This window comes from Megalops cyprinoides, chromosome 5 (assembly GCF_013368585.1).
Source record: "Megalops cyprinoides isolate fMegCyp1 chromosome 5, fMegCyp1.pri, whole genome shotgun sequence".
NCBI classification, from domain to species: domain Eukaryota; kingdom Metazoa; phylum Chordata; class Actinopteri; order Elopiformes; family Megalopidae; genus Megalops; species Megalops cyprinoides.
In genome coordinates, this window is record NC_050587.1 from 29,739,843 (window position 1) to 29,754,105 (window position 14,263).

At 39.1% G+C, this 14,263-nt stretch overlaps 1 protein-coding gene across 1 annotated transcript; it reads right to left on the bottom strand.

The window, feature by feature from the left end:
* Positions 1-3,851: 3,851 nt before the first annotated feature.
* LOC118778105 (B-cell CLL/lymphoma 7 protein family member A-like) lies at positions 3,852-11,140 on the bottom strand. The gene is made up of 6 exons (XM_036529454.1): positions 10,990-11,140; positions 7,251-7,332; positions 6,736-6,832; positions 6,361-6,537; positions 4,172-4,278; positions 3,852-4,068 (listed from the first exon to the last, which is right to left on the bottom strand). The coding sequence occupies exons 1-6, from the start codon at positions 11,079-11,081 to the stop codon at positions 3,994-3,996; spliced, it is 630 nt and encodes a 209-aa protein (XP_036385347.1). The 5' UTR covers positions 11,082-11,140; the 3' UTR covers positions 3,852-3,993.
* Between the last annotated feature and the right edge of the window lie 3,123 nt (positions 11,141-14,263).

The window sequence follows — 14,263 nt, forward strand, 5'->3', positions numbered from 1 at the left end:
GGTGGGAATGTCAGGGACTTCATGCGCAAAGATGGTCCGTGATGCAGACCGGCACGTACTATTTTTCAGGGTAAATGAAAACAGTAACTGGCTGTAAACAATAGCCCCTGTTTACCACCACCACTAATAAGAAGAATAGTAGATAATGGATCTTAGCTGTTGTTCCCACTCCAAATTCTGGAATTCCCCTGTCTGAAATCAGTGTTAGTGAGTTAAGGGAGGGAAGAGGTCACAATGCTCTGTAAATGAAGCTCCAGTTCGCAGGATTCTTTGTCAGTCACCTCAGTTACATTTGCTTAGCAGATACTCATTTCCAGAGTGTGTTCCTGCGCCTAAGATTTTTACATTATCTAGGAATTGAACTGGCAAACTTTGGGCTCCTTACCATTACACCACGCTGATGGTGGTGGTGGGGGGGGTAGGCAGTCAGATCACACTGAACTGTGGTAGACATTACAAGAATGTCAGGTATAGCTGGACTCGGTATGTTTGTGATCATACTTAGGACAGTGACATCATCACCTAGTGTCTTGAAAAGTGTCCCATTTGCTACCTAAACTGTAGTCTTTAGTCATGGAGATATTGGCTTATTATCTCTGCTCAGACCACTCTGCTACATGAGAGCCATGACTTAGATACTTGCAACTGAAGCCTGTTGGTGAGCTGAGGTTGCTGTTACTGGGAGAATGTGGCAGCAGGCAAGAGTCTAGCAGAGGGGTACACTATGGACACATACATCACCTCCTCCAGTCATAACAAGCTTTTGATTAAGGACATTTCTGCTCTTGTCAGTTGTGCTGTCTGGCGTCCAAGGTTACACACTACAGCCTGGGTCAAAACCCTATGTAGATCCCACACAGGTTTATACTGAGTCACATAAAGGTGAGCGAAATTAGGCATCAGTAATGAGACTGCAATTATAACCATTTACACAGTGCATCAGCATTATACGCTGATACTAAAAATATCTTTTGCCTCTCCAAAGCAACCAAATTCATTGGTCTTTTAGGATGTGTGCATCAGATATATTAAAATGAGCAAGCAATTAACACTGCCAATACAGTATGTTTAATTTAATAGTAGGCAACCACTTAAATTAGGCATTGGTGTTTTAAAATGGCATAGTATTTGCTCCATTTAAATAATGTGTATCTTTAATTCAAATATTTAATTTGCTTTTGTAGTCTTCTCCTGATGGGTCAGTTATGCAAGGCAGTTCATTTTTGGATGGGATCCAGGGTCAAGAAGTGTAAGAACCACTGCTATAAATTAGTGGCACACTGACTGCTTTTCGAGAGATATCCACAATACATTTTTACACCTTATTTAGAAGATGAGTTTACCAGTATCACTAAGAACAGATGAATCTGCTGGGAAGAGAAACATGCATTCTTCAAAAGGTAAGTATTTTGTGGTTTTTATTATTAAAAAATCCATTGGACATGATAAATCCAATCACTACTGATGGAATAAATAAGTCAAACCAAACTTCTGTACAAGACAATACTACTGAATGCTGAAAAGAAAAGAAAAAACATGGTCCCAAAAATATATATATATTTTATAGTCCTTGTTTGATTTTTTTTTTCCATCTGGCAATAGGTTCAAATCGTTGAAGGTGAACAAATAAAGCCAATAGCCTGACTTGAAACAATGGTGACATGGAAAACAAAACATCCAATGTTTCATTTTCAAGCAGAAAGAATGTCATGATTTTGAAGTCCGTACATGGTGTCTATGTGCCAGCACCGCTGGACTGTGAATGAGGTATTTGCAGAGCTTTCTTACTCAGTCCTAATTGTAATCCAATGCAATAAAGTGAATTGTTCCATATTGGATTTTTTGCCCCCGTTAGAAGCAGTAATTGATCTAGGAGTGCCACAGTGTTGTCCAGCATGTTCTTTTCCCTTTCTTTTTCAATGCAAAAAGCAAGAGAAGTCTGCATTCACCACTCAAGCTCCCTTGGGGCTAAAAGGAAAACTAAAATATGAAGAGATGGAGATACAGACCACTCTGTCCCAGATCTGACTGACACATTTCCGGAAGCCGAGGGAAGACCGCTACTCACAGTTCCCAAAATAATCAAAGCAATGCATTTCGCTTCTTGACAGTCAGCCCTCAGAAACACAGTTCCCTCTACATGCATGCTCAAAACAGAAGTCATATCCAATCTGTGCTGTCTGACAATATCGTTCCATTTAGCATAACTTCCTTCAAAATAAAAACTGAATAAACTTAAAAACAAAAAAAAAAATTAACTATACAAACAACTCCATCTCCCAGGTCTTCATAAAAGTACCAAAACTGATCTCTATCAAATAACTATAAAAAAAAACAAGAGTATCCTATTCATAATGCAATTTTAGGGCAGAGCTAAGTAGCAATAGTGTTCACAAATTTAATCACAAAATGTCCAGACATAGATGTAACTTTTCATTTTGTAGCACAGAGTTTTGTGATAAATTAGGACAGTCCCAAAATGGCTTATGAATAGCTGGGCAAATGCCCTGAACTGTCAGGGACAATCCAATAGAAAACCAGATAGAGCCACAGGGATGTCCTGCATACTAATATTTAGCACAGCAGTCTTTACATTTACCCTTTTCACCAGAGCATATGGGGGTTGAACATTAGAAAATGTACAGATTATCTTATGTACAGAGTCTATGATGCCGAAAATGGACAACCACACGTTTTAAATTTATGCAGAACTTTGGCTGCAAGAGTGGAATGTTCCCTTATTTGTTTGTAAGTAAAGAGATATATCTACACAAAATCATATACATACAGAGTATTCAACTGAAATCCTGTCAACTCAAGTAAATGTCCAGTATTGTGAAAAGAACAGCGTAAAGTTTTTATACTCAGAAAATTAATTGCCTTGAGCTTGGACATAGAAACCTATTTTGATATAATGCCCAGGTAGGCATAAAGTTCTTTGCTGGTCTATACTTTAAAATATGAACTACATTACTATTGTAAATTTTGATTACCATTATGTACATTAAAGAAAAAGATTTCAGACAGAATGCAGTGTTTTTCTTTGCTCTGACACAATCCATTTTACCCAAGAATGCTAATGCTCAACCCCTTCAGGCAAACAATAGTCACATTATAAAATCAATTCCAATAGAACTACAAATAAAATCTTTTGCCATCTTTCCCCATTGCTGCTGCAACTGTAACCTGTATTTTAATGATATATTTAGCCTCCTTATGGTAATCGTTAACAGTTACTGCTTGGGTGAACTATTCAAATGTGGTTCAAAAATAAAAAAAAAATAGGGCACCTTAAAAACAACAATATGACAAAAGTTAAAAAACATGTATAAAAAAAAACAACATGAACAAGAGCTTATTGATTTGGTAACACAAGGCACAAGACCAAGCAGGACCTATGCTACGTGCTATGGTCTTCACAAGAAAAAAAAAAAAAAAAAAACGTGACCTGTACCATCCATTAAATATTTCATTGCTGTACTTATCGTTAAATAAAAGAGAGAATCTTAAAAATTTCAAGACTAATAACAATAACACTACAGCAGCGGAAACCATCTGTGATCTTGACGATAATTAACAGTGCGTTGACCCTCCTGAGCAAAAACAAAACCGCTTTGAACAGAAACTAACAGACAGACAGAACGAGAAGAGGAAAGGTTGGGATGACTTTTACAGGTGTCTTTCACAGATGCAGTTCTTCAGTGTTTTCGGTGGGCCTAGTGTTGCAGATTGCTGTGGTGCAAAAGCCCCCCATTCCCCTCTTATAGGCTGGGAAGAGCATTGTGGTGTGGTGGGGGGCAGACCCAATCTGGGCTGCCATGAGTGAATACTGAGGGGGGAGTGGAGGGATGGGGGACCGGGGGGGGGGGGGACGTGACAGGATCAGTAGAGAGCGATGCTGTCTTTGCCCCTTACAAGAAGGAGGGGTGTTAGGGCCGGGGCAGGCTGATACACATAGAGGTGTTAGAGAGAATTAGATTGTATGTGGGGCCTTTAGCTCTCCTCAAAGTCTCGGGAGGGAGAATCCAGTTTGCCCTTCTTACAGGGAGGAGCTCCATCTTCTGATTCCTGCACCAAAAAAAGAAGAAAAAGACAAAGACAGATTATTACCTTTCAATCTCAGCTAGATTTAACCGAATGGCACATGAAGGAGGCAGCAGGTGAGCTATACCTGAGTGGTTTTGGCAGCTTCCGATGACAGTTCTTTCTCCCCCGAGGACTGGGCATCTTTCTTGCTCACGCCAGACACAGAGGTATCAGAGGAGGGGTGACTCTTGCCTGCAAAACAGAAAGAATGGAACAGCTGTCTGAGGCCTCTCACTTCTGGCTATATGAATTTCATTGTACTTTATTAGACTAATACATCTGTCTGGAAATACACACAATCTATACGCAACTCACCAGCTAAATATACTGTATGTGGCCATATTAACAGAGTGAACTAGTTAATGCAATTGGAATGCTAACCTAATTTGCAGTTCTTCCCTTTCTAGCACTGTTTGCTAGAAAGCTAGGCAGTTGTGTATATGTAAGAATAGCAGTATTCAAATTCAGTTTGTGGCTCAAACTGAAGGACACACCAACTTCTGACAAACCTCAAAAAATATTAGTGGGGTACAAAAAAGTAAAGCACATACATTAACCATAGTAAATAAACCATTTAGTTTGCAATAAGAAGACAAAATTTAAAGAATTATTAAATATTCAGTCAGGTATATTTGTTTTAATGTATAGTAACACAAATAATCACCTGTTAAACTAAATGAATTGTAAAATGTGCACACGGTCTTTGTTTTGCACCGCACAGCAACTGAGAACTAGGTCAATGAGCACAAATGTGGAATTTCGCATCATCTTCAATGGCAAGGCGAATTAATTCACACATTCATGATGTATGCACATTAGGGATCCTTGGCACTGAATTAAACATCAAAAAGAGTGGGGAAGAGGAACCGATTCCTTCTACACCATGAAACAAAGTGGATACATACATTAGACACTGTGTTCCCCAGTGGCATGAATGATTACGTCTCCTTGACATTATTTACTTGAATGATTTACTGCTGCACTTCATCAGCATTTGGATCTGCAGGACCACTTTCCCAGGTATTCTCCTTTGGTTTTGAGGTCACAAAATCCATGATAAACTAAAGACGGACGTTTAAGAATTGTAGAGGCCTGTCATTGTAAGTAATTCCACAGCTACCTTTTTTTCAGCCTGATGAGTATGTTACTTCTGGTTTGTGCCATCGGGTTTACTGTGCATCTCAAATTTTTCTGCATTATTTTGAATGCTGTACGAAATTGCTATAGGAATGCTGATTGGTGCTCCTGATTCATGGGTTATGATGTATTTGCTAAAGAGCATTTACTTCATCGGCGCTTCCATAAGATTGACAAAAAAAATTCCTCTCTGAATTATCTGTAATGTACATTCAATCAATAGAGTGTACACACTTAATCAGAGAGGTGAGATCGTGATCACAAGGAAGCTGGTGCACTTGAACAAGTTGAACAAGTATCTGCTCTGCTTCTGTGTAATCTGATTTGGCCATCTTCACAACACAGCTGGCAGAGCTTGTAGTTACAGGACTGGTACATTTTTTTTGATCATGTATTTTTCAAAACTAACAAACAATATGCTCAATCACAAAATGGCTACACTAATAACTTTTTAAGGACCTACTTATGCTGTTACAAGTTATGCACTGGGTAGCCATGACTTTTTTGAAATAGTAAACAGATAAGTATAAAAGTAAACAGGTATTAAGATTTCCATTTTGGGTGGTTATATACTTTTGTCAGGCTGGCAAGACTGTAACTGTAAATATCAATGTTAAAATCTGGCATTAAGTAAAAATAACAATTTTGAATAAACCAGAAGTACATTCTTGCTTCAAATGACACCAACCAAATGCATTCAGCAGTTTGTTCAAGACTTCCATTGTGGCAGACTTGGAACTATGGGATTGTTTTATTGCTTTGAAAATAAGCTCCTCTGTGTCAATTCACACTACAGTTCACATGAGAAATAACACATGGCCTACATTTTACAAAAGCACCGTTAAATTATAAAGACTAAAACAATGCATGCAAAGGCCAGGAAGCTCAAACAGAATCACTTAGCACCACCCTGTGGTACAAATAAAACACACTGCAGAAACCCAGAGAGGCCTATAATGAAGCTGAACGCAACTGCTCAAATATAAAACAGCTGACCACAGCAGACAAAATGCTCTGGGACGTCTGTCCGCAGCTGGACCAGAAAACGAGAGGTCACTGCATGCCACAGTGCTGCGTTTGGGCAAGACAGACCAGGGAGACGAACGCTGCTCTGAACCCAGTTGCGTTTGGACTGACCTCTTTTGTTGTCAGAGCCCAGCGGCTCCTTACCAGGGGACTGGCTCTGGTCACTCTTGGCCTCGTTACTGTCGCTCTGGGAGACAGCCATGGGCTCAGGGGCAGGGCTGGCACTGCAGCTGGTCTCCTGCTTGATGGGGGAGGAGTCTGCGATGGAGCTCTGGTTACTGTTGTCGTCTGGGAGAGACAAGGACACGCAAGCTGGATGAACGGCAGATGGAAATTGGGCTGACAAGCTGAATTTCCCGAGAGGATTTTACCCGTAAGGATTAAAGTGTAATACGGTACAACTTATTAATAGCCTTCCCAAATAAATGGAAATTCCCAACTGCTAATGAGGACATTTCCACAATCCACAATTCCACAATGGCTTACCATGCATGTCCATCATCCCAGGGGAGGAGCTATTTTCTGGGGTCGTGACCTCTGACCCATACTTCTCATCCTTGCCTTTCTTCTTGTTCTTGCTCTTCTGCAAGAGAAGGCACACCAACTTTAACTACTAAGCAATACATGGCACAAGAATATATCAACACCAAATGATTCACAAGCATTAATGATAATAAAGCCAAAAAATTCATAATAAAAAAGCATCAATCTTTTTTTACCTTCTCTCACTAGATATTCCGGTCATCCTCACGAGCCTTTAAATCTGTAATTAATATCTTAAATTCTTGTGCATTTCTTAGTTAAAATGCAAGGTTGTGATAAAAACCAAACATTCCTTCAGACTCATGTTTATTGATGGCGGCTATATGTTAGAAATTTCCACTGTTTAATGTCAATGATTTTCCATTTTCTATGGGATCATGTTTTATAAGCACAATATAATCAAAATGTGTTTTGAAATGTTGCAGTTCTATGCATTGAGGCAAAGAGTCAGAACTCACATCATCTGACTTGGGCTCTGCTACTGGGACCCACTTGTAGATACGTAGAGAGGTGTCACCAACTGTCACCCATTTTTTCTCCCTGTGAAAAAGCCAAAATACACTGAGAATGACACAGATGTATAGACTATGGAACCCAAAATGTGAGGAATACATTTTGTGTTATATGTTTTAAAATATAGTGTCATAAAATCTCAGTTGTTGCCTTTTCATTTATAGATGATTGAATATACTTATTATACAATATTTACACCAATCTGTCATTTTGACAAAATTTTTGCTACTTATATTTTGGACGATTCCAGACATATTACTGACTTTCATGGAAACTAACAACATGAACATAAAGAACAGTTTCACTACATACAGCACCACATCGCTACGTCTACAAATTCAACACACTGCAATCCACTGTGTTACCCGTGTTTCCACCAATGCCATACTTCTCTACCTATGAACCAGTGTGCCACGATTCTTTTAGAGGAACACTGACAACCGATTTTCTAAAAGACACCGAAAACAGCAACCCATGCCCCTATCCAGCTCCGCCCACGGGATAAGCTCGGCATCGGGCATGCCAGCCAAGCAGTCTAGACACAGAGGATGCGTTCAATTGTTCGCGTTGGGCAGCTGTCCAATCTGGCACCATGGGGTCCCTGGTGGCACTGTGAGAGGTGCCACGGCAGGACACCCAGGACAAAGCTGACCCTGTTGCATGGCTGTGCTGGAGCACAAAGACCTTAATGATCAACACACTTCCAAAGAGGTGCTTTAATGTTGCGTCCAGCTCACACTGATTAATCAGCATCAAACACATAGATTCAAATATTAAAGCAACTCAACAATACCACAGAAGTACTTAATGAGCATGAAGAATTAGTACAGCGCTGATATTTTTCGTTGTGGTTTGGAGTCAAGTAGAGGGAGTTTAAACAATTATGTGATGTTCCAGTTTTAGCCTCTTCATTCACTACTATTGCAAAATGAGTTCCATCACAGAGAAAGTGTGTTCCCATTGATAAGTAAGTAATATATTCTACATATTCTATTAATCTCTAAATAAGCATGTAACCTCATAAAACAACAGCAGCAGCGGTCAAAAAGGTGAAAATCCTGCACCACTCTTACGTTACACAAATACAAGTCTCTGGGCAGTGTCACCATAAATATATGTAGAAAATATACAGTAATAAGTCCATGAAACAAGTTTTATACAGCCATTTTTCTCACAGTAAAACAGCTTCTAGTTCAAACGTTTCTAGTGCTAATACAAAACTGTTCAGCTCTGAATTCCTAAAGGAAAAATTACAATACACCACAGTGAAAATGAGCCCTTTACTATGCAGGAGTTTCACAGTAAAGCAATTTTTGCTTGCAAACAAAAGCTCACACATGTTCAATGGTAACTGTGTAAATCCAGAGGTCTTTGCAGTTGATTATCGATTTTCATGTTGAACAATTGTTCCATTTCAATTGTTCCCTTTACCTACATTCATCTATCCACACTCTCCATTTTGCTATTACGATTATGCTGTTACAAAGACTTCTATACATTTTTGTTGTTTCTTTAAATGTGCATTGGTAAAATGGCAAGTTACAGCAGCCATGCTGATAAAAACTTGATGGGTGTGACTGACTTGTTGCTGTCCGGTAACACCATATAGCCTTGTCTATGGGGAGTTATGGGTAGACAGTACTACTAATTCTTTCCTCTAAATTAATTTAAGATGATTAAATAGTAATAATTACTATAATATATAGGATAGGGTACCATAAATATAAGGCACCATCTGTAAATATGTATATTAACTGTGCTACATACACAATAGACATATCCCCTTAAATATCATTAGATAATTTGAAAACCACCCTCCTCTGGCCGATAGACATCTTATCAATAAGCACATGAATACAAAAAAACATAAATAAACATAATTCTTATACAATTTAAAAATCTGGGTACCACAAAATACACAATCTGCACAACAGCACACACAGCATGGTCTCTCTGCTGAAGATTTCCTGGTCTTCATGACCTTGACAAATGTGGGTTTAACCAACAAAAGTACAACTAACATGGTTATAATTAGGAATTGTTAGTTAATTAAACACCCAATGCTAAGCCATCTTGTCCCAAATATTCTTTGCCTTAAAGTTAGGTACTCTTAGCCCAATTAAAATCAGAAGAATTGTACTATATATTTCAAAACTTGCCATTCCAGTTTATACCACAGAATCAATGCACTGGCTTGAAACTGTTAATGTGATAAAGAAAACATTGAGTGTAGCATAAACTGCCTCAGCCTATGACGCTTAATAATATAAAGTATGCATATATGCTTGCATTTTTCCCCATATACAAGCATCAATTTTATCCCTAGTGTCAGACACTTGGCTCAGAATATGTAAATTAGCCATGTGTGCATGTCCCCTGATGGAATTAACAGGAATTTTATCAAAAGCATTTTTTCCCTTCAGTCTCATGAGTGGTCGTTGGCCTTTTTTTCTCTAGAAACATTTGATGCAGTCCAAAATTTTGTAAACACAAATGACACTTTAGGGAGTGTCATTTTTTCCTCATGCAATATCTACCTATGAAAACATCACAAGGGATGCAAAATATGTTTTTTAAATGACAGCAACAAGATGGATGAATAAGGACAACTTTTTGTTTGCTTCAGCAAACTTCCATCATGATTCTTCCAACCATGTGCAAAACAACGTTGACTATTTTTTTTCAGCATTTGGTTTTTGACTATCAGAAATAAGCCTTTAATGCATTAACTATACTAAGGCCTTTATATTTTATTAATAAAATACATATCATCTTACAAAGCACAAATAAATCCTGAAATAGTTTCTTTTTGAAATTGGGTTGGTGGGATATATTCCGATAACACGATAACATTTTACGTACATATCCAGTGACCTTATTTTAAACGGCATAATTAATATATCCGCTTTAGAAGTACAACAGAATAAATGCTTTTCCTCCTCTGTTCTAATGCAACCCCGAGGTTACATCCATGGTTAAAATCGTCCACCAACGAAAAAAATACGTCAATTTGGAATAACACGAATAACTACACCATAGGTTTATAATCGAAATTTAAATCAGATGCTAAACATCTGATGATGATGCTAATCTTATAATCAACTAAAACGATGTAATATATGTTTTTCAGTCAGAGACATATTGCATGCTCAGCCATGCACTACTTCCCTCTCCCAGCCCCCACCGCGCACTATATCTATTTGAACTAAAGAGCGACTCTAAGCGCTAAATTTAAAACCCCGAGACTGTATAAAACTATTCTGACTCAAGAGCGCCGTCGTCATATAGTTACAAAGTGGAGATTATGTTATGATTTGTGCCGTGCCAGTATCCCGAAACATTCAGCACTCCACCCGGCATTTCACCAGGCTGAAGACAGCAAAGGCTTCATGTGACTGCAACGAAATGGCTTCTGGGGTTCAACCCACATTAAATCTTAATGGAAAAATCCATAATAAAACTACCGAAATCTTTCGGTTTGGAATCGCTCCGGGCGTGCAGTACACGACGCGTGAGCGCTTCAGCACACCTGAGCAGACGGAACAATCCGACCAAATTCAATTCAAGATGACCCTTCTTTCGTTTGATTCTTTCTTCTCGTTCTCTCTCGCTCGGTTTCTCCTCCCCCACAAGCGGGGCTTTCTGCTCTTAGATAACGATTAATGGCTTTTTCAACTCTCTTACCATTTTCGTACTTTCTCAATAGCGGCCATAACCCGCTTGATGTCATCTTTCGCTCTGCTCCGGGTCTCCGCGCGGACCGACCTACCCGACATTGCTGCTGTTGGTATAATATTTTTTAAAGCTCGCCGGCAGTTCAGACACAATGCAAACACTCAATGTAGAGCTCGGAGAGGAGGGAACGCGCCTGCGCCAAGCACAGAGCGGAGAGCCCACAGCTGCACAGCAAGGCAAAGCCGGAGCTTTGTCACATACTGTGAGCTACAATGCCGTACACAGACAGCAGAACAAAGACTTCAAAGTTGCATTGTCCACCCTCTGAAACTTTGTGCGATACTCTCAAGTACACCCTCATCTGAACATTAGGTAAAAAAAATAATATATTTGGCTCAGAAGAGGAAGAATCTTCTTATGCGACATACAGCCCTCTTTTAAATGTAATGTTTATAGAATTCAACTTTTTCCTTTCTTTGAAAAAAAAAAAAAAATCACGTATGCATGTTTCAGCTTTCCACAATTAACATATTATCTCGATGTTGAATTAACAATAACGTCGCAAAATCGGCATATTTTCTGTACATATGCTTTTATTCGGGGTAAATTACATAGCGTCTATTTACGTGCTATCCATTTATGTAGATCCACGGATTTACCAATTTATTAATTTGTTTAAAGTTTATTTAAGACAGCAGCTGCTACAGTGAGAGAGAAGACAGAGAGAAGAGTGCCCCCTACTGACCTACAAACACAACTTATGCACAGTTACCTTCAATTGTTGGGCAACAGAAAGCGGTGTTACGGTATGGTATGGTGTTTTATGTCCTGCAGCAATTCGGGTTAAGTTCAAAATTTTGTCTTCAGGCTTATGGGTCTTCATTACATTACATTACATCACATTACATTACATTACATTCATTTAGCAGAGGCTTTTATCCAGACTGACTTCCAGCACAAGAGAACAGAAGTGTATCCTTTCACACTGAATGAGCAACAGTGTCAGACCAGGCTAACAACACTCTCAGACTAGTGAGTATGAGCGTAACACTATTGAAGCCGTACCCCAAGTTAACATGTGTAACCTGACTAAACCAGGGAAGCCAAGTACAACGTGCCATAAATCACAACCACTAGATCACAGTATCCCTAACTGCATAACAAATGTGTCTTATACGCAGTATACAACTATTTTTGGGAAAACACTTAAAAATAATGGTATTGCAGCACATCAGAAAGATGCCTCAGGAGAGATAAACCTTGCAGATTGGTATTTCCTGGCAAATTCACAGTACCGTATCCAGACCTCTGTCTGAACTCTCCCACTCCACAGGAGATATCACCTCTTCAGCAGGTGTGAACTCTGCTGTGAAACAGGGGGGACTAGAAACTCAGATGCAAGCATATCTGTTGTGATTAGGATTTCGCTCTCCCGCTGATTGTCTAAAGCTGTCTCACATACTTGTATATACAAATAACACATAGGGAGACACTAATTAAGATGCTATTCCTTCGCTTTCGGTCCTTGATGATGTTATTACCGTTTGACCTACGCATTGGATCAGCCAGGAGTGTTTTGTTTCCGACAGGATTTTTAGTTGTATTCACTGAATGCAGAAACAGTGTAGCATATCCTAAACTAAGTCATCTTGAGTCATCTTGAACAAAACTTAAATGTGTGATAAATGAATGAAGTGTAAGTTAAAGGGAAGCTTTATCGCTCTGTGGTTTGCACCGCCTTATTTTACAATATGTTTAAACAATGTCGTCACAGGTAATAAAACACACATGTAGTTGCCCAATGTCCAGTCAATCCAGAAGAAAAATGAGAGCAGAAATAAAACAAACTCTTTATCCAGCAGCCCTTGAGATTGAAGTTGCTCAGACATGTCTGGACCCAGAGTATTTGTATTAATTGTTTTCAAATCCATAACAAATACTCATCAAAACCTTCTATCTGATTAGTAGGTAATAAACAATTTAATGGTAGTCAACCAAGAAAAGCTATTTTTAAGATATCTTTCAAATGTTGACATGTTTTCTTTTAAATTATTGGTAAACTATTGTAATACCTAACTTCCTGATCTATGTGAAATGTTAACATGGTTAAAATCCTTTAGTAATCTTGTATACAAACTATCAAGCACCTGTTTATAAACTGTACAAATGATACATATTTGTCAAAGTAATGTCTTTATTTTTTATCACAAAGTAAACAGACATGCAATCAAATAAGGTGACCTTTTGCATGATGATAAAGTATACTGCATTGTGAGTCCTTCATGGGCCTCCTACAGAAAATAGCCTGGTCTGACACTACTGCTCGTTTAATTGACTTGAATGGATACACTTCTGTTCCCTTATGCTGGACGTCTCTGGATGAGAGCATTTGCTAAATGAATGTGACGTAATGTAAAATACAGTATTGTTTGATGGAGTGCCTTTCACAGGTATCATGTTTGCATACTGCACACTCAGCCTGCAGGTGCAGCGGCATTTCATTCTGGTTCACCGCTGTCTCACACGGGTGGGCCAGACTTTGGTAAGAGGACAAACTGTGACCAGTCCAGTCATATCCCACTGGATCTGTATAATAAGGCAGTGTTTGTAGCTTGTCTGGTGCAAATTTATTCCCTCTCTTTGCAACATAACTGCAGTTCTGTCACAATGAGTGACACCTTTATGCAACTTTGCTGATCAGGTGGATGACAGAAGCACAAGGAGGACCCAGCTTGGTCCCCCATTATCTTTATGCTCTCCATAGTTTCCCTTTCAGTTTATGGCTCCTGTGTATTTATCTCCATGTACACGCATTCAGCAGCCTTATGGTCAGAGTGTCTGGCCTGACACCAGAGGCCAGTGGGTTAAATATGCAGTGGCCCTGCACTGATTATTTTAAAAAGAAATGACAGAGTTTATGCACTCGAGATGGACTGGAATGAAGATTGTGGACAGATTGGCAACGACTCCAGCAGACATGCTGGTATGTGAAGCTTCTTCAAGCCACAAAAATCTGGATGAGCTCTGATCCCCTAAGCCATTCTGCCCCTTCATGCAAAACTGGTTTTGAACAGAGCTCCTCATTGCACTGCACACGAGTACAGTATCATTAGTTGTGCACCCTACTCCCCCATTTTGAACCACTTCATTACAGTGATTCCTTGTTATCTTTATTTTAAAAATAACTCAAACCATTTTACTTTGAATGTCTTAATTAATTTGACTCACTGGTTTGCAAAGACTCATGTATCATTCCTTTCAGAAGTCTGTGCAATGGGGCCAG